This window comes from Felis catus, chromosome B4 (assembly GCF_018350175.1).
Source record: "Felis catus isolate Fca126 chromosome B4, F.catus_Fca126_mat1.0, whole genome shotgun sequence".
Taxonomy (NCBI): domain Eukaryota; kingdom Metazoa; phylum Chordata; class Mammalia; order Carnivora; family Felidae; genus Felis; species Felis catus.
Genome location: NC_058374.1, coordinates 103,164,246 through 103,183,185, shown reverse-complemented (window position 1 = coordinate 103,183,185; position 18,940 = coordinate 103,164,246). Strand labels below are relative to the sequence as shown.

General features: G+C 38.0%; 1 protein-coding gene across 9 annotated transcripts in view; it reads left to right on the top strand.

Annotated features, from left to right (window-relative positions):
- The first annotated feature begins 1,745 nt into the window (after positions 1 to 1,745).
- The window catches only part of PPP1R12A (protein phosphatase 1 regulatory subunit 12A), a 162,042-nt gene continuing 144,847 nt past the window's right edge, over positions 1,746 to 18,940 (top strand). For 6 of the 9 annotated variants that reach the window (XM_006933908.4, XM_006933907.5, XM_019835266.3 and 3 more), the window contains exon 1: positions 1,747 to 2,232. In XM_006933908.4, the coding sequence (XP_006933970.1) occupies positions 1,996 to 2,232 (237 nt within the window). In that variant the 5' untranslated portion in view covers positions 1,747 to 1,995. Of the gene's footprint in view, positions 2,233 to 18,940 lie in introns of all 9 variants that reach the window. The other 3 variants (XM_045062105.1, XM_019835270.3, XM_019835271.3) reach the window with 1 other exon arrangement.

Here is an 18,940-nt window from a genome sequence, read left to right as displayed (position 1 = left end):
GCTACCAAATAAGACGATAACATTCTTGGGAAACAGTAAGGATAAGCTGCCAGTTTGTCTAGGTAGACAGGGAAGCTGACAAAGCAATCCTCAGATTCCTTTCTTTTATTATAAGAGCCGTATTCTAGAGTTCTTAAAGTGAATACAAATTTTGTATTTTAGCGCTACAGTTCTTCAGCACCTGAAGCCATCATTATTCAAAGATCCGCTAATAGCAATGGTGTGTTTTTTGCATGTTACACTCACTTTCTATTTCTACAATATTTTCAGAGGAACTATTTTGCCCTAATTTGAGTTTTTATTACTGTCCTAGTAATTGCAGTTCAGAAAATTCAGTCTTACCGGGCAGGTGGCTTCCTAATTGCATTTTACTCAAGTATTTTATTTCTCAACATGAAAAGCTGCAATGTAGTCTACTAGAGGATAAGCAAAGCTTAATTGCTCACTGCTGTACCCCCAGTATCTAGAAAATGCCTGACCCCAGTACAGGTGCATATTTGCTGAAGGAATCCTAATCCTGCTGCTGAGTAAAATTAATTAGTTCTTTGGGGACTCAGTCTAGATGTTCCTTAAAGTTCCATTCAATGGTAAAGAGTTAAGACTTTTGTTGCTTTGGTTCTAAATGTTCTAAAAATCTTTAATGAATGAAAACAATGGTGTTTAGAAAAATATCAGTTGGTGGAGATTGCAAATGGATGGCTTCAAAGACTTTAGCTATTGTTACAAATCGTATGTTCGGTGTCAGACAAGACAACGATAAAAGTCCCTTTTTTATGATTATAATGAATTATAAAATCTTTTTTTTTTTTTAATACGTGACCTCAAACAGTGGTTTAAATACGTCCTTATGGTCAATGTATTGCCAGTGCCTAGAACAATGACTGGCTCATAGTAAATATTCAATAAATACCAACTGAATTAATTGCGTAATATTAACATTCCTTTGAACTCTAAAAGCAGCTGGGTCTTTACCCATCCTTAGAAAGCAATGGAGCAGGAACCAGAAATCCCTTAAAAGGTCAGGGCCAGTAACCAGGCTGATCTAAGCTCCCGTTGGTAGTACAAGGGAGGCTTAAAGCACTGAAGGAAGGGTAAGAGGACCCGAAATACGCGTGAGAGAAAAAACAAAACAAAACAAAACAACAAAAGAGAAGCATAAGGGAAAAGAAGTTTCACAGTGGAGGTTGGCAGGAAGCCACCGCAATTACCACAGGTCAACCCTTGTTACCCGGCGGTCACCAAGGGCTGAGATCTGGGGTAACTACCACCAAAGCCCTCGGCTACACAGACCCCGCTTTTAAGAGCTTCTTATCAAAACTGACATGACCAAGTTCATCCGAGTTCCTCAAAAAGAGAAATTACAAGCGCCTAATTCACGTCCTATCCTCCATTCCATTCAAATAACGCAGCCAATAGGAAAATCCTCCGCCCAGAGCTAACGACTCCGAGGAGCTCAGACAGCCCTGGAGGCAGGTCGGCCGTAAAGACCGACTGTTGGCCTCCGGAACCCAGGAGCCCTCAGCCAGGCGGGACAACCTTCCTTCCCTGTCTCCGCCCTTCCAGGTTGGTCCCAGCCCCCGCCGCCCAGGCGGGCTGGACCACACCCGCTTCCCTCCGGTGGCCTGGCCGCCCCCGCCGCAGTTCGCGCGAGCGCTCTTCCTGGGGCGGGCACAGGCCTAGGGCGCATGCGCGCTGGTCGAAGGGCACCTCCCTGTCCGGATCTCGCGAAGTTACGTTAGATTGGCCGCCGGTGACGGGTGGCCGGGCTGGGGGCGGGAGGGCTTCTGAGGTAGGAAGGGAGGTCCGCTCGGCCGGGCGCGCCGCCCCAGTGCTCTGTGGGATACTGGAAGTCTCGAGCGTCTCCTCCCGGTTCCCAGCCCTCCTCTGGCCCGCACTCATAGAAACAGTCACACACCCCCTGCCTTCCCTCTCTTCCCTCTCCGCCTCCCCCTTCCCTCCCCCTCGCGATAAGAAGACCCGGCGGCAGGAGAGGGGATGAAGATGGCGGACGCGAAGCAGAAGCGGAACGAGCAGCTGAAGCGCTGGATCGGCTCCGAGACGGACCTCGAGCCTCCCGTGGTGAAGCGCCAGAAGACCAAGGTGAAGTTCGACGATGGCGCCGTCTTCCTGGCTGCTTGCTCCAGCGGCGACACGGACGAGGTCCTCAAGCTGCTGCACCGCGGCGCCGACATCAATTACGCCAATGTGGACGGACTCACTGCCCTGCACCAGGTCTGTGCACCCCGCCGCTGGCTGTCCTGACCCTGCGGGCTCTCGTCGGCCTCCCGCCGGGGCCTTCTCTCCGCTCTCGGCCTCCGGAGGCTGGGGGCGGCGGGAGACTCCCTGCTGCGGGGTGAGGGGGCGGCTTCCCGCGAGGGAGGGAGGGTGGGAGGGATAGAACTAGTGGAGGGAGGGCTTCTGGCGTGAGGCCCCCTTCAGTCTAGTTGATGTTGGAGTTGGAAATTGGGTGATTTCCGGGGCAGAGGAAAAAGGGACTGTGGTCGGCTTGGGGCCCCAGGTCCATTTGTGGACGTGTGTCTGGGAGTTGGGGTCGAGACGGGGAGGGGTGTGCTGGGCTTGTACCTGGGCCCGATGTCAATGATATACTTGCACGACGGGGGATGCTAAAGAAAACAACCGACGAGGGCATTAGGGACACTTGAGCAGATGGACGTCTTTGGCTTGTAGGTGGGCATTGGATTTGCTGTAGTTTTTAGGGCTTGATTACAAATGATGATGATAATAATAGTAATCAAGAGCCCTAAGCGGAGTGCCTGAGCGGACGATTTCCTGTTTTCTCCTTTATTATTGTTGGTCATTGGGGAGGGGGGAGACGGGGTGTAATTAGCTGATCTGCACCGGGTGAAAGGGAGGGGAGGGAGGTGCGTACGGTAAGGAAGGGTTCAAAAGGGCTTGCCCACTGCCGGACCCGAACGTACTAAATAAAGTGTATTCTCCGAGAAGAGTTTGCCGCAGTGTCAGAGATCCTTGAGCCCCACGTCTTGGGGTGTGCACTGGGGTTTAGAAAGAGAGAAATAAACACGGGGCACTCTTTTCAGAGCCGACTACCAAGCTCTGATTTTCCTTTTGGGGGTGGAAAAATAAAAGAAAGCTGGTCAGAAACTTGTCTCAAAATGGATGCTTTGTGCATGTTAAAGTTTTATAGTAGTCTGATTGGGATCTCTCAATGTTAGCCAAATAAGGAGAAACTATTGGCAATCCAGAGATAATGTTGCTTTGCCTTTAACAGGCCAAAAGCAACACAACCACGTAGAGTTCTGCATAAAAAAAAAACAGTTTTTAAGTGATGGTAATAGGTGACAGGACACAGACTCTTTCCATTTTCTTATTGGGCAATTGGAATTAACCTAGAAAACGACTTTACAGCAATAACTTCCCTTACGGTGAAAAGATTTGTAGACTATCTCAAAGTTGCCTTGGTTATGTATGGAAGATCATTGCTGTGTTTTATTTAATACTGTAACAAAAACTTGTTTGGGAGGTTGAAACTTAAGGCTTTGTATTTTATGCATATTGCCCCACTGCCTTTTTAAAAGAGGTGTGTGATGGCATTTTTCCTTTTGCTGCTTCCTGTTTGGTGAATGATGACCGTTTTAAGTTTTATTTAATTGAATTCTCATATCAAACTTGGCTTATAGCCTTTGTTTACAAAGTTGACTGGATGAATTGAAATGACTGACAAGTTGCAGGACAAATCTGGAATTCAGAGTGTGGAACTCAGTAAAAATACAGTGTGGTCTTGAGTTCTTTTTCTGTGTCATTAGAATCTCTAATGTATAGCATGGTTTTTTATTTGGCTGAGGTTTATTTTAAAGCATAGCAAATTCTAGATTCTAAAAACATGGTGTTGGGAATGAAAGAAACTTTTGCCATTAAAAATGATAAAAATGTAGTTATGTAAGATGAAGAATCTTTAAGTATCTTTCAAGTGTAATTTGCATGTGTTAGTACGGAATTGATTCTGAAAGACATTTATTGTATGCTTGAGGTCAGGGTACAATTGGATAATGGTTTACATCAATATGTTTTATTAAAATTGTCAAATAGAAATTTAAAGTTATTATATTTGTGGAGGAACCCAATTGTATTTGCTTGGAGGAAGAGGAAATTTTCTAATAAGTTAATGTAATATTAATATTGGCTTAGGTAAGAAGAGAAAATACCCATTACAGACTTCTTAAGGGTTTTTTTTTCCCCTCTCAATTTGGACATGTTGCAAGAATTATCAGACTTATCAATGTTTTCCTGATTAACTGAATTCGGTTGTTTGGCAACATGTAGGTGTAGTCTTTATTGGGTATTTTGTTTTAGCTGAGAAGCTTGTTAAGCAGAAATTTCGAAGTTTATGCATAATCATTTGCATAGTATCTTTTTGTAATTTTATCTGCACATTGCTTATGTCAGTGAAGCCAAAGTCTTTAAAATATCAAGCATTACAATTTTTATCGTGTTTTCTCTACTCTCATTTCTCTTTTATCAACTCTTGTACTTTTTTCCCATTGTGACTGTGAGAACAAGGAGTTCGCTTTGGGCAAATTCAGAACAACAGTGCAAAGGTGATAAATACAACTTTTAAAAAAAAAAGAATCACAAGGAAATTTTAAGCTTTTAAGAAATACCTTGAATGGTGCTTTTTTTAAATACTTAAATTAAAAAACCTAAAATTGACCCATTGATATAATAGCCCTACAATAGTATTTTTTTTAATTTAACCTCTCAAAAGATGATATAATACCTAAAATGTTTTTGCTAGATTATCTATCGGTTAGTCTTTTGGAATATTTATGTTTTTGGTTTTAGTCAAGTGTCTTAAATTTCACTGTCAGGATAGTTTTAGAAACTTCGCAATCCTTAAATATACTTAATCTAATATTTAGCATCTTACATTTAAAAATTTGTTGGTTGAATGTCCTTTCTCATTGAAAGTTACAAAAGATACTGAATTTTCAGTTATTCTTTTTGTACAGAAGTATGTCATCCATATTGGAAAAAAGTAGTGTTTCGTGTCAAATTTCCTGTCTTGGTCTCTGGAATAGCCTCCCTCCCCCTGACTCCCAGAGCTAGAAAACAATACTAAATAGTACTGAAGTTAAAATAAACTTCTGATTTTCTAGAACTGAAGTCTAGAGTAGATTTTTATTTTTATTGGCGGGCATTAATCAGCTCTGATTTTATAGGTACCTAGTACAGTTTTCTACCTGTATATTTCAGTATACATTATAGATTTTAGGAGAGTAAAGAGTTTTCTATAAAATGCCTTATTGCTGAGTCCCTCTGATACTTGCATAAAATGCAGGACTGAGATTTCTTCCAACAGTTTTGAGTTTAACCTTTGATTTTTACCTTAAAATTATATCTACTTCCTCTGTGCCAGTAACTTCCAAGTCAGTTTCCAGTTTTCACGTTTCTGCAGAGCTCCAGTCCCTCATTTCCATTTTTCTAGTAATGAAGTATTGACTTAAAATGAAATATTACTCAATATATTGTGATTCTCTGCTTAAAAATATATATTTAAGTAGTAATGTAGTAAATAGAGTTTCACCCCCTTTGTCATGGGATAGCAACTACTGTATTTGCGTTTACCCTTGTGATTTCTTCAAAGAATTCTTATTCACACATGGATTTTCATAGCTGAAATACAGTTTTATAATCTACTTTTATCACTTAACATTAGTTTATATATATATATATGTGTATATATACATATATATTTTTATATATATATGTATTTTTTTTCCGTATCTTAAGACATTACCTGTATCCAGGTACCTGTTGTTAGACAGTTTTACATCAATGTCAGGAATTTCTTTGAATTCAGCCTGAAATAAAAGTTAAATCTTTCTTTACCAAGCCTACTCTTCTTATTAATGCCTCTGATTCTTTCAGTGATATCATTAATCTCTGGATCAGGCTTAAAATTCAGTTATTGTTTACTTATCTCTTTGTCTACATATATCCAATCAGTTCTTTTCCTTGCTACTCTACTCTCATTAACAACCTAGTTCATACCTTTATTTTATCCCTAGAGTATAATAATAGGTTAATTGCTTTATCTGCCTTCCCTGGCTCTCTCGTCCAATCCAGCATATTCATATTCATCAGGATAATTTTTTAACAGTATCATTTTGATTGTGTCATTTCTCTCCTTAAGCTCAAAGTGTTTCATCATTTAGCTTATAATTGATATATCGCTATTGTGTTCTACTTTCTTTTAATGCCTACTTATTTATTTTGGGGGGGGGGGGGGTTGGGGAGAGAGAGAGGGAAACACAGAATCCAAAGCAGGCTCCAGGCTCTGAGCTGTCAGTACAGAGCCGGACACGGGGCTCGAACCTATGAACTGTGAGATGATGACTTGAGCTGAAGTCAGACAGACACTTAACCAACTGAGCCACCCAGACGTCCCATTTTTTTTTACTCTTTACCTTTTTATTTCCATGCTAATGGAAATACTTTTTCTGCCACTAGAATATGTTCCCTTCCTTCTTTGCCATTCACAATCCTAGTTATTCTTCCGGGTTCAATGGAGTTGCCAGCCAGTAGGGATCTTTCTGTCCTTTGAATTTGTATAATACTATGGCACTCTTTTCTCTGGGGTGCTCATTATTCCTTATATTTTGCCTTTCTGCTGCTATTGAAACGCTTCTTTCTGAATAGTGTTTGTTTTTAAATTTGTCTTTCCTGATAGACTATAACGCCCCAGTTTCCCATATTTTTGTATTTCCAGAGCCTGGCACATTGTAGATACTCACTAAAGATTTTTTTCATTTGTATCTTATACAAGATACAAAACTTGTATTATAAGTAGGAAGTTTTGTACTTATCCGTATATTGTAAGATAAATTTTTAAAACACTTCACATCCACTACTTACTGTTCTTACGCATAGTAGAACTTACATGTTTATAAGACAAATGAAAATCTTTGTTGTGGATATTCTGTGCAGATTTTTTTAGTATCTTGAGCTTTAAAGAATTTCTTAATATTAACCTCCTTCCTAATAAAAAATCTTAAATCAGTTTAAATCTTGGTTAAGTGATAGAAAAATATTGAGTTGAGTCATTAATTGATTTGTCACCTTCTTTATAGGAGTCTGAACTAGGTCCTCCAGAAGAATACAGACTAGAATTAGATCCATATTCTGTACTATTATAATTTTAAAATGAAGTTCTCCTTTTACTTTTCAAAAGACAGACTTGCAGATAAGTTTAGTATTCAATCCTTTTGCTCTTAAAATACAAATTTTATCAACTTCTAAGGAAGTCATTTGAAGCTTCTTTGTAAAAATATGTGGTTCCCCTCTTGACAGTAAAAGGAGTACTTTTGTGCAGTCTTTTCTTAAGTGCTCAATCTTCTCAGCCAAGGCATTTTCACTGAATCGTAATCTGAAATGTAACTCTCTTTAAAAGTATTCTAATAGGGCTACTTAAAGTGTTTTCCAACCAAAAGGAAGAGAGATTGGAAGCAGCTGATACTGAGTCTCTTGTTAGAGAATAGTGTAATGGCTATATATGAGAAATCTGTTTAAAACTGCAGATAGAGTTTATTGTTTGTTTTTTGAGGTAGGGATGTTAAGATCTTAGAAGAATCTATTGAATCACTTATAAATATCTATTTTAAGGAATGTGTAGTATAAATTACTCTCTCTACATAATTTTCTTATTAGAAAGACTGTAACACTTTATGCTGATGGCTCTTAAAAGTTTTTATTGAAACCATCCTAAATCCATTAAAAGAAAAAAAAAAAACCCACCTAAATAAACAAAACGTCTAACCCCAAACTGGCCCCTCATTTCCTGCAAATAAATGGACAACCCTAGCCATATATGGAGTGTGCGGGTAGGACACCAGTGCCCACATTGCTACTGTTACAATGTCTTCTCTGCCGTTGCTGCCTTTGTGCTTCCTGGCAACAGTTTTGTGGTCTGACTTTGAAGTGTCATAACCAAGACCCATCTTTCATGTGCTTCAGCTAGTGTGATTGCAAGCTGTGACTGAGCATTTTCTAGTACAGCCAGGTAGAAGCACGAGATGCAATAGAAGAAATTTGTTACCACATTTTACAAATGCTGTTTACATAGTAAAAGTACTTGCACTTAAAATTTTAAGTCTAAGGGCACCCGGCTGGCTCAGTCAGTGGACCATGCAACTCTTGATCTTAGAGTTGTAGGTTCAAGCCCCGTGCTGGGTATAGAGATTATTTAAAAATAAAATCTCTTAAAAAAAAAAAAAGTCTAGTTAGATGATTTTTTTAGAGATGAGTAGAAAGATAACTTTTTTTTTTTTTAATGTTTATTCATTTTTGAGAGACCGAGACAGAGCATGAATGGGGGAGGGGCAGAGAGAGAGGGAGACACAGAATCTGAAGCAGGCTGTCGGCTCTGAGCTGTCAGCACAGAGCCTGATGGTGGGGCTGGAACTCATGAACCTCGAGATCATGGCCTGAGCTGAAGTCAGACGCTTAACCTACTGAGCCACCCAGGTGTCCCGAAAGATGACTTTTATGGGAGATAGTGGATATAGAAAAATATGTTACTGCTATAGCATTACTATATTACTTCTTGAGAGTTCCCGAAGTTGGTAGTTTCATTCCTTTCTGCCTGAAAAATACTGTTTTCACCCCTACTTTTTCTTTCAGTTTATGGGGTTCCACAATCATTTTGAAAAGATGGAGTATTGGCATTTTGGTAGACCTCTTTGAAAGGTTGAAGACCTCCAACAGTCTTTTGAGTTTATTCTGTGTTGGAATTGGATATACATTAGCCATGGCTTATCACAGTGTTTTATTAAGAAGTAGATTTGGCTGGTGAACATTTGGTGAGGACTTGTTATATGTGGAACCCTGTGGTACATGCTTTTACAACCAATATTTTATTTAATTCTCACAGCATCCCTTTTCACTTGCTCAAGATTACCAAGATAATAAACGACAGAGCTTGGTTCTAACACACAGGTCTATCTGATTCCAAAGCTCAAACTTACAACTATGCTAGGTATCTTATTTTTGTGTGTTTTTAATTTTCTTGATTTTTATTTATTTATTTTGTGAGAGAGAAATTCAGGGAGAGAACATGTGCATGCATCCGTGCACATGAGCAAGGGAGGGGCAGGGAGAGCGAGCGCGAAAGAGAATCCCAAGCAGACCCTGCACTATCGACACAGAGCCCAACATGGGGCTCAGTCTCACCAACTGTAAGATCATGACCTGAGCTGAAATCCAGAGTCTGACGCTTGACCAACTGAGCCACCCAGGTGCCTCATGTTTTAAATCTGAAGAAGAAAGTATTCTTAAATCTAGTCATTATGTTTGATGATTAGTAGTTACAGCTTTCTCTGTTAATCAGCAGAGAATTAAACACACACACACATATATATAATGTGTTTATATAATATATAAAATATAAAAACAACACAACACATATATATAATTTTTTCTTCATGTACGTTTGCTGTAGCTGGGCAACACTTTTATGAGCTTTCTGTGGTAACTGAAATAGTAGTACTATATCTAAATTAATCTCAGGAGCAAGGGTTCCTGAGTGGCACAGTCAGTTAAGCGTTGGACTCTTGATTTCTGCTCAGGTTATGATCTCGAGGTTCATGAAATTGAACCCCATGTGGGGCTCTGTGTTGACAGCACAGAGCCTGCTTGGGATTCTCTCTCTGCCTCTCTCTCTCTCTCTCTCTCTCTCTCTCTGTCTCTCTCTCTGTCTCACACACACACACGTGTGCGCTCTCTCTCTCTCTCTCTCTCTCTCAAAATAACTATTTTTTAAAAGACCTCAGAATCTGTCCTAAATTTTAGGAACTTCAAAGATTGTTTTTGACTGGCCTTTATGTACAGAATATTTTTTTTAATTAAAAAAATTTTTTTAATTTATTTTTGAGAGAGACAGAGACAGAATCTGAAGCAGGCTGTAAGCTCTGAACTGTCAGAACAGAGCCTGATGTGGGGTTCAAACCCACAAGCTGTGAGATCATGAAGTCAGATGCCTAACTGACTGACACACCCAGGTGCCCCATATGTACAGAATATTTGATCAAGTGCTTTGGGAGGTTGCAAAGGAACTTGCAACAAAAACTCCTTTTTTTGTTTTGGACATAGAGTTTAGTCTTTAAATATCTTCATTTTCCTTTATCCTAATAATAATTTATATTAATGCTTTAGGTATTTTTATGTATGCATTTACAGTATACACTTTATATATACACACACATATTTAACTTCTAATGAAAAGAGATAAATTATAGGTAAACTCATATCCATATTAATTTAAAAAAAAAAGAAAGAAAACAACCTTGAGCTTGTCACTACCATTTAATCTGTACTTTACTGCCTGATACAGTGATTATTGGTATTCATAATTAGGGCTTGAGATATTACATGAAATGCTAATGAAATTACCTGAATTAACTTATGAATTAGTAAAACAAACGTTTTAATGTTAATCATGTTTGATTAAAAAAATTTTTTTTAACGTTTATTCATTTTTGAGAGACAGAGAGAGAGAGACACAGCATGAGCCAGGGAGGGGTAGAGAGAGAGGGAGCCACAGAATCCAAAGCAGGCTCCAGGCTCTGAGCTGTCAGCACAGAGCCTGATGCAGGGCTTGAACTTACGAACCGTGAGATCATGACCTGAGCCTAAGTCGGGTGCTCAACCGACTGAGCCACCCAGGTGCCCCCCCCTTTTTTTTTTAATTTTTTAAATGTTTATTTATTTTGACAGAGACAGAGCAGGAGTGGGGGAGGGGCAGAGAGAGAGGGAGACCCACAGTTCCAAGCAGGCTCCAGGCTGTCAGCACAGAGCCCGATGTGGGGCTCAAACCCGCGGGCTGTGAGATCATGACCTGAGCCAAAGTCGGACACTCAACCGACTGAGCCACCCAGGTACCCCAATCATGTTTGATTTTAATTGGAAGTCTTTTGTTAGTAAGAATATCCAAGTTATAAAAGTACTCAATTTTTAAATTCATTTTGCAAAACTTAGACAAATTATATATCAGGTCTTAACTTAGAAATGGCAATAGAATTTTTTTTCCTTGTTAATAAGTGAGAGCACCATTTGACATGTGATTTACTTGTCCATCCAATCACTGATTCCCAGAATTTTACATTTTATAGACTAATAAAATGTTTTCTTAAATTTTAGTGACTAAAAGAGGATAGCCTGATTTTTTTGTTAGGACGTTAAAAACAACTTGATCATCTTATACTATCATCATTTTCATAAAGAAAAAGCATATTTTAACAACAAAAAAGTACATAGTATTCAAATAAAAGACACTGGGGACTCATGTCAGTCCATAAAATTATTGCTGTGCTGACCACAGATGTTCTTGATAGTCTTTCATGCAAGTAGAGAGGGTAATTCAGATTTCATGACTCTATTCCGTATGTCCTCCTTCTGGCAGGATATGATATGATAGCATGCAGATGATGGCAGGCCACATCATCAGGGTATAAGTGCCTGGCCCCTGATTACCCAACGTGGAACAGAAAAGAATTTACCTAAAGAGATTCAGGAGATCAGTGAAAGTGATCCACCAATTCATATTTTAGGAACTACCAGCTTCATGTTTATATTTCCATAAGCTGTTGCACACGTAATCTTCCTCTGGAATATATTTTCCAGTTTTTTTATGTTAAAGCACAGCTCAAAGCACAGTGTGGATTTGCTTGACCACTGGGCTACACAGTGAGTCTCTACTGTTTAAACTCTAAGTTTGGCACCTCTACACTATCATCTTTTAGTATCTCTCTCCAGACAAAATAGGTGGATTCTTTCAAATAGAGACTTTGATTCATTTTTCTTTAAATCCCCTTTGGTATCTGAGTTTTCTTTTAGCAGGTGCATAGTGTTTATTGGTTAAAAAAAAAATTGAACACACTCTAGACCAATTTTGTGAAGAGTAGAGTTCATAGAAACAGAACGATGATAGTTTGGATAAATACAACAGAGCTAACAAACATTAAAAATGTTGTCATAAAGGTGCTTATGCCAATAACTTACTTTTATAATGTTTCACATGCAAAGGGACAAAATTTAACAGGATCTTACACTTATTTTTGAAATGGAATGTATTCCTGATTACCAACACAAGGAGAATTTTGCTCAGTTTATGCAACATACTTTAAAAATGAATTCCTTCAAACAAGTTGTAGGTTGTTGGTTTAGAAAAGGAATCGCTAGCATACTGGCATTAGAAGCTAATTTATATTTTCAGATGATTTTTAATCGCAGCTTTTGTTTTCTGAATAACACTTTCACTGTGAATCTCCCCGTATGCCAGTATTTTCTGACCTTATTAGTATTTTGGTTGTTTATCTTTTCATTGTTAAGCTAACCATAAAAAGACAAACTTGAGCTCTGTGTTACTGCCCTAAGTGTGCTTGCTCCCAACTCAAATGCTCTTTCATGGGTGGAGACATTCCACATTGTCATGTGTTGTATAGGCATTTCTGAAATGACATTCAGTAGAAACCATGGAAAGAAATGAAGGCATTCCTCAGCTGTCACCTTTTTAGTAATCTGTTTAAATGCCTTATGTGCATTAAGTGTGAGGTATTCTGCAGGGAGAGCTTCACTTAAAAAGCATTACTTTAGCTTATTAAGTCATATTTGAGCTGAAATTACATTTTTTTCTTTAACATGTTCGCTAACAAAAAAACAAGGTTGTAGAAAGTTTGTGTCATTTTCTTGAATATTTGCATAGTGCAAAGGAGAAATTTTGTGAGAATGTGAATTGACACCTTCTTAGAAGTTAACCATGTGGAAAAGTGTATTTTCCTGGATTAACTGTCAAAACACATACATGCACATACACGCATACCAATTACCTTTATGGGAAACATACTAAAGTACGTACATTTCATTCAGTCTTATTTTAGATGGTCATAAATGTATTCAAATATTTATATTTTGCTTGGAACATTTCTGGAACTCTTCCTCAGCTCCAGAATGTTCTTTTTTTTTTTTTTTTTAATGTTTATTTATATTTTGGGGGGTGGGGGCAGAGAGATGGAGACAGACTCCCAAGCAGACTCGAGGCTCCGAGCTGTGAGCTGTCAGCGCAGAGCCCAAGGTGACCTGAGCTGAAGTTGGACTGAACTGCCCAGGCACCCCGAGAATGTTCTTTTGAATATCTTTAGTATTGAGGATTTTTTTTTTTCTTTCAGGAGAGTTTTTAAATTTTGAAACTGATAGTCATTTGGAGATCTGTCTGGTGAACATGGGTAATCGTAGTTGATAAGTACTATTAGTGATTAGATGATATGTCCTAAAATGCTTATTTTTAATTGGAATATATTTTTATTGGATTTTATTTAACTCTTATTATATGGGACTTGGGTATGTTTCAGAGTTTCTTTCTGATTAGCCTAGCGTACTCTTTGTGTTCTAGATTTTGCAAGAAATAAGTGAGTATTTTAGCTTGTGATTTGAACATAGTCTTTTTTGTTTGTATTTCCGCAAAAGATTTTGATGCTGCTACTGCCAGATTACAACACTGTATTTCATTAAGAGCTATTGTTTTTCTCAAAGGTATGTTAATTTGTACAGCTTTCCTTAAAAGATTAGGACAGATGACATGTTCAGTAATTTCCGTATTTTTTCCGAGTACATGGAACAATCTGCATAAAAACTTTGTCTCATATTCAAGTTTTTTTCATTACAAAATGTCTGTTGCTATTTAACTCTTTCAGCCATCATAAAATGCCTCTGTTTCTGAGTATCTCAGCATTTTTACTTATCCTGTGATATATATGAAAAGCCTTAAGTAATTATTAAGCCCTCAGTGTCTTCTATCTACTCGTGCTTTTTATTTTCCCCATCTCCTTTTTACTTTTGAACACAGCTTACTTTCACGTGTGTTTACTGTTCTATATGTATTTTATCCCAAATAAACATTTTAGAATAATTATTTAAGTAATTGAAGCATCATGGAAAAACAAATACTGGGGCACCTGGCTGGCTCAGTTGGTAGAGCATGTCACACTTGATCTTATGGTTGTGAGTTCAAGCCCCATGTTGGATGTGGAGCCTATTTTAAGAAAACAAAAAAACACACAAAGAAATACTATCCAGATTTTCAGGCCTGGAGGTAACCCCATTTAAAACTTTAGTAAACTCTCCTTTATCTGTCTATATCCAATATATAATTTTCTTTTCTTTTCTTTTCTTTGTTTTTTTTAAGGAATTTGTTTAATGTTTTATTATTGAGAGACTGAGACAAAGTAGGCTCCAGGCTCTGAGCTGTCAGCACAGAGCCTGATGCGGGACTTGAACTCACGAACTGTGAGATCCTGAGCTGAGCTGAAGTTGGATGCTCAATGGACGGAGCCACCCAGGCATCCCCCAGTATATAATTTTCTATAAATGGGGTTACATTTAATTTTCTGGTTTACAACTTGCTTTTTAAATTATATGTTTTTAAAAATTTTTCTATGTTAATGAATACTGGTACACATTTTCCTTTTTAATGGCTACATAGTACTCCAGTGTGTGTGTGTGTGTGTGTGTGTGTGTGTGTGTGTGTGTGTATGTGTGTGTGTGTGTGTGTGTACACGTGTGCATGTGTACATCCCCAAATTTATTTTCCCAGTTGTCTAATGATGAATATTTTGTATATTTCCAATTTTTCATGATACGGTGGATATCATACTGTGTACATCTTTGCTCAGGACAGTGTATTGTTAGGATTGTTTTTTAGAAATTTCACCTGAAATTTTATGTTTTGCTCAAAACAACATACTGTTTAATGCTTCATTGTGCAAAGACATTTTCAGTAAAGTTTCTAGTATATCTAGCATAGAAGACTAACCTTGAAAGTGCTCCTGACATACATCTGTTAAACATTCATAATGTGATAATGTCATCTTTCTTTTCTAAGTCACCCATAGGAAAATCTGTTTTATCTGTGTGTTAATAAAATTTGTGTATATGTTATTTAAAATGTTAAACAGTATTTGTATTTTACAAATACATGATGTTGATACTCATTTAAATTAGTGATTAACTCATTCATACAATAAATATATAAAGCATTATTGTCCATATGCCTGGCATTGTACAAATCTCTAAAAACAATGTTCCTTGCCTGAATGTAGTATATAATCTAGTGGGTGGCAGCATGAACAAATGATTACAATTTTAGTAAGTGTTAGAATAGAAATACAGGGTGGGATGAAAGTTTTCATTAGGAGAACTTAACCTAGAATATCGGGAAAGACGTCCCTGAGAAAGTTATGTATAGGTTATAGGTAACATGTCTTGAGCCTTTTATGATTCTACTCCCTTCTTGTTTGTCTTCTGAATATCCCTGTTCAGTGTCCCTTTTTTATCTGTTCCTTTCTTAAAGAAGAATGTTCCAAGGTTCTCATGTTTCTCTCTTTTTTCATTTCCATATCATTCATTCCTATTTCAGTTTTTCTCTTTATATGATCTGTTTTTCCTTTTGAATGTAATCCACATTTTTTGACGATATATCAGTCTTCCATTTACTAAACTGAAATCTGAAGGCCATCTTATCTTTTCTCCTTTACTTTCCACATACAATTAATATCTCCCATTACATGCACACCTGAAAGAAAAATGTTCCCAAATCCATACTAGCTTTTATACATTCACTTAACAGAATCAAAGGCCTGTTCTGTACCATATGCTATTAAATGCTGGGGGCGGGGGGAGGGTTCATTTGTCTTTTTAATTTTTTTTTAATATTTATTCGTTTTTGAGAGAGGAGAGACAGAGCATGAGTGGCAGTGGGGAGGGGGAGAGAGGGCAGGGAGAGAGGGAGACACACAATCTGAAGCAGGCTCGAGGCTCTCACCTGTCAGCACAGAGCCTGACGCAGGGCTTGAACCCATGGACTGTGAGATTGTGACTTGAGTGGAAGTCAGACACCTAACTGACTGAGCCACCCAGGTGCCCTGGGGGGATTTCATTTTTAAGCAAAACAGATATCAGCACTACCCTCATGGAGTTTACAGAAGGGAATTACTTAGCCATCAGGGAAATGCACATCAAAAGGGTATTTCACACCTACTAGAATGGCTAGAATAAAAATACCAGATGATATCAAGTATTGACTAAAGTTTGGAGAAATTAGAACCCTCTATACCTTTGATGGTAATATGAAATGGTGCAGCCAGTGTCAGAACAGTCTGGCAGTTCCTCAAAAGACTAAACATAGAGTTAACCATATAACCCAGGAATTATATTCCTAGGTATATGTCCAAGAGAATTGAAAACAGATGTCCACATAAAAATGTGTATATTAATGCATATAGCAGCGTTATTCATAAAAGCCAAAAGTGGGAACAACACAAATGTCCATCAGTTGAAAGGATAAATAAAATGTCCTATATTATGTTACTGGAATTAGTGGAATATTATGTGGCAATATAAATAGTACTAATACTTGATATAATATAGGTGAATCTCAATGACATTATACTAAGTAAAGGTAGCCAGTCACAAAGGACCACATATTACATGATTCCATTTATATGAAATGTTTAGAGTAGGCAAATATATAGAGACAGAAGATAGATTCATGGTTGCCAAAGGCTAGAGTTGAGGGGAAAAGGGGAGTGACTGCTAAGGTGTATAGCATTTTTTAGGATGATAAAAATGTTCTAAAGTTGATTCTGGTGATGGTTCCACAACTCTGAATATCCTAAAATTCTTTTGATTTTACAGTTGGTTTCTCTTTTGGACAACTAGGTGAGTGAATGTGCTTTGCACAGTATACATTCATTCAGGAAATAACTGTGTGCTTACTGTATAGGTCAGGTGCAGAGTGTATTTGAATGATATTGGGGAAGACTAGCAATGAATAACAAATCATAATGAAGTGTGAAACGTATGTTTAAAGGATATACTAGATCTTGAGCTAACACAGAGGAGGGGTGGTTTAACTATAAATAATAAATCAGAATCTTGTTGGGAGGTTTTCTTTTTTGTTTGTTTGTTTTGGACTTAGCCGTTTTTCTTATATCTCCCTAGTTCTCTGGAAGTGTGAATACCACACAGACAACAATTTATGAGGCTTTAGAAAAACCAGAGGATAAGGATTCATGGTTAGATATTTAGGGTTTTGGTGAACTATCTAAAAATACATGCAAAATTTCGTGTTTATTTTTCTGTGCCTTTCAAGTTCAGAAGAATTTGTTAAGAACTTCTAAGTAAAGCCAAATTTACTTTGATGATATTGTAGGGGAGGGCAGCATATGTGTTTTTAGAGGTCTCAGGGAGGGGTGGAATACAAAACTGTTAGAGAGGAATAAACTAGTAGTAGTAACACAGTTTTTTATTACCTGAGATAACGCATTGTGAAAACAAGGTCGTAGGTTAAAATGAAAGATGAGAGTACTTTTTTTTCAGAGCATATTGGATTTTGCTCAGAGTGGTACAATGAAAGATTCAACAATCTCTAACTTTGCTCAGTTTCTAAATTTACTAAGTGTTTCCAGGGAAAATAAAGATGAAATATGTTATAAAGAAGAAACTTATAACCTGATATATTTATTCTTTTATTTTTCATTCAAGTGTAATTAACATACAGTGCTATACTGGTTTCAGGTGTATAATACAATGATTCAGCAATTCTGTATATCTCTCAGTGCTCATCAAGATTTAATTCCCTTTATCTGTTTCACCCATCTCTCTACCCACCTCCCCTCTGGCAAACACCAATTTATTCTTTGTAAGAGTCTGATTTTTTCCCCCTTTGTTTATTTGTTTCTTAAATTCCACATGTGAGTGAATTCATGTGGTATTTGTCTATTTCTGATTGACTTATTTCACTTAGCAATATACCCTTTAGGTCCATCTATGTTGTTGCAAATGTCAAGGTGTCATTCTTTTTTATGGCTCAGTAATATCCTTCTGTGTGTGTGTGTGTGTGTGTGTGTGTGTGTGTGTGTACACACCACATCTTAATCCATTCATCTATCAGTGGGCACTTGGGTTGCTTCCATATCTTGATTACTGCAAATAATGCTACAGTAGCAATTGCACAAAAAGGTTGTGTGGGTTATTTTGACCTTGAGGAAGCATCTTTAGACTTGTTTCAGCTTACACTAAACAGGAAATGGTTATTATATATTAAACTTTAACATAAAATTAACATGGTATCTTTTTCCCCTTTCAACCCACCCTTGACATTTAAAGCCAATCCGAGATAGGGGGTGGGAGGAGGAGGTACGTGTGTTTGTGTATAAAATGGACTGATGGTAAATAAATTGTTCTCTTTCAAAGAATATTTAAAGTATGAAAAAGTTTCCAGACAGTATATATGGTATGATTCCATTTAGGGGGGAAAGTTTGCATAGAAAAATATCTAAGGTGAGGTGCCTACGTGGCTCAGTCAATTAAACATCCAAGTCTTGATTTCAGCTCAGGCCATGATCTCATGGTGAGTGGGACTGAGCCCCACACCAAGCTCTGCACTGACAGTGTGGAGCCTGCTTGGGATTCTCTCTCCCCCTCTCTCTCTCTGCCCCTCCCCAGCGTGTGTGTGTGTGTGTGTGTGTGCGCGCGCGCGCGTGTGCGTGCATGTGTGCATGCACGTGCCTTCAAAATAAATAAACTTGAAGAAAAGAAAATCTGGGGAGATTATCCCAACTGTTAACAGTTGTTATCTCTGGGAGGGAAATATAATAGATTTCAAATTTTGTCATTTTTTAATCTTTTTTTTAATGTGTATTAATGTTTTTTTTTTTTTTTTTGAGAGAGAGAGACGGAGCAAGAGAAGGGCAGAGAGAGAGGGAGACATAGAATCTGAAGCAGGCTCCAGGCTCTGAGCTGTCAGTCAGCACAGAGCCTGATGCAGGTCTCGAACCCATCAACCGCGAGGTCATGACCTGAGCCAAAGTCGGACACTCCCCTGACTGAGCCACTCAGGTGCCCCATATTT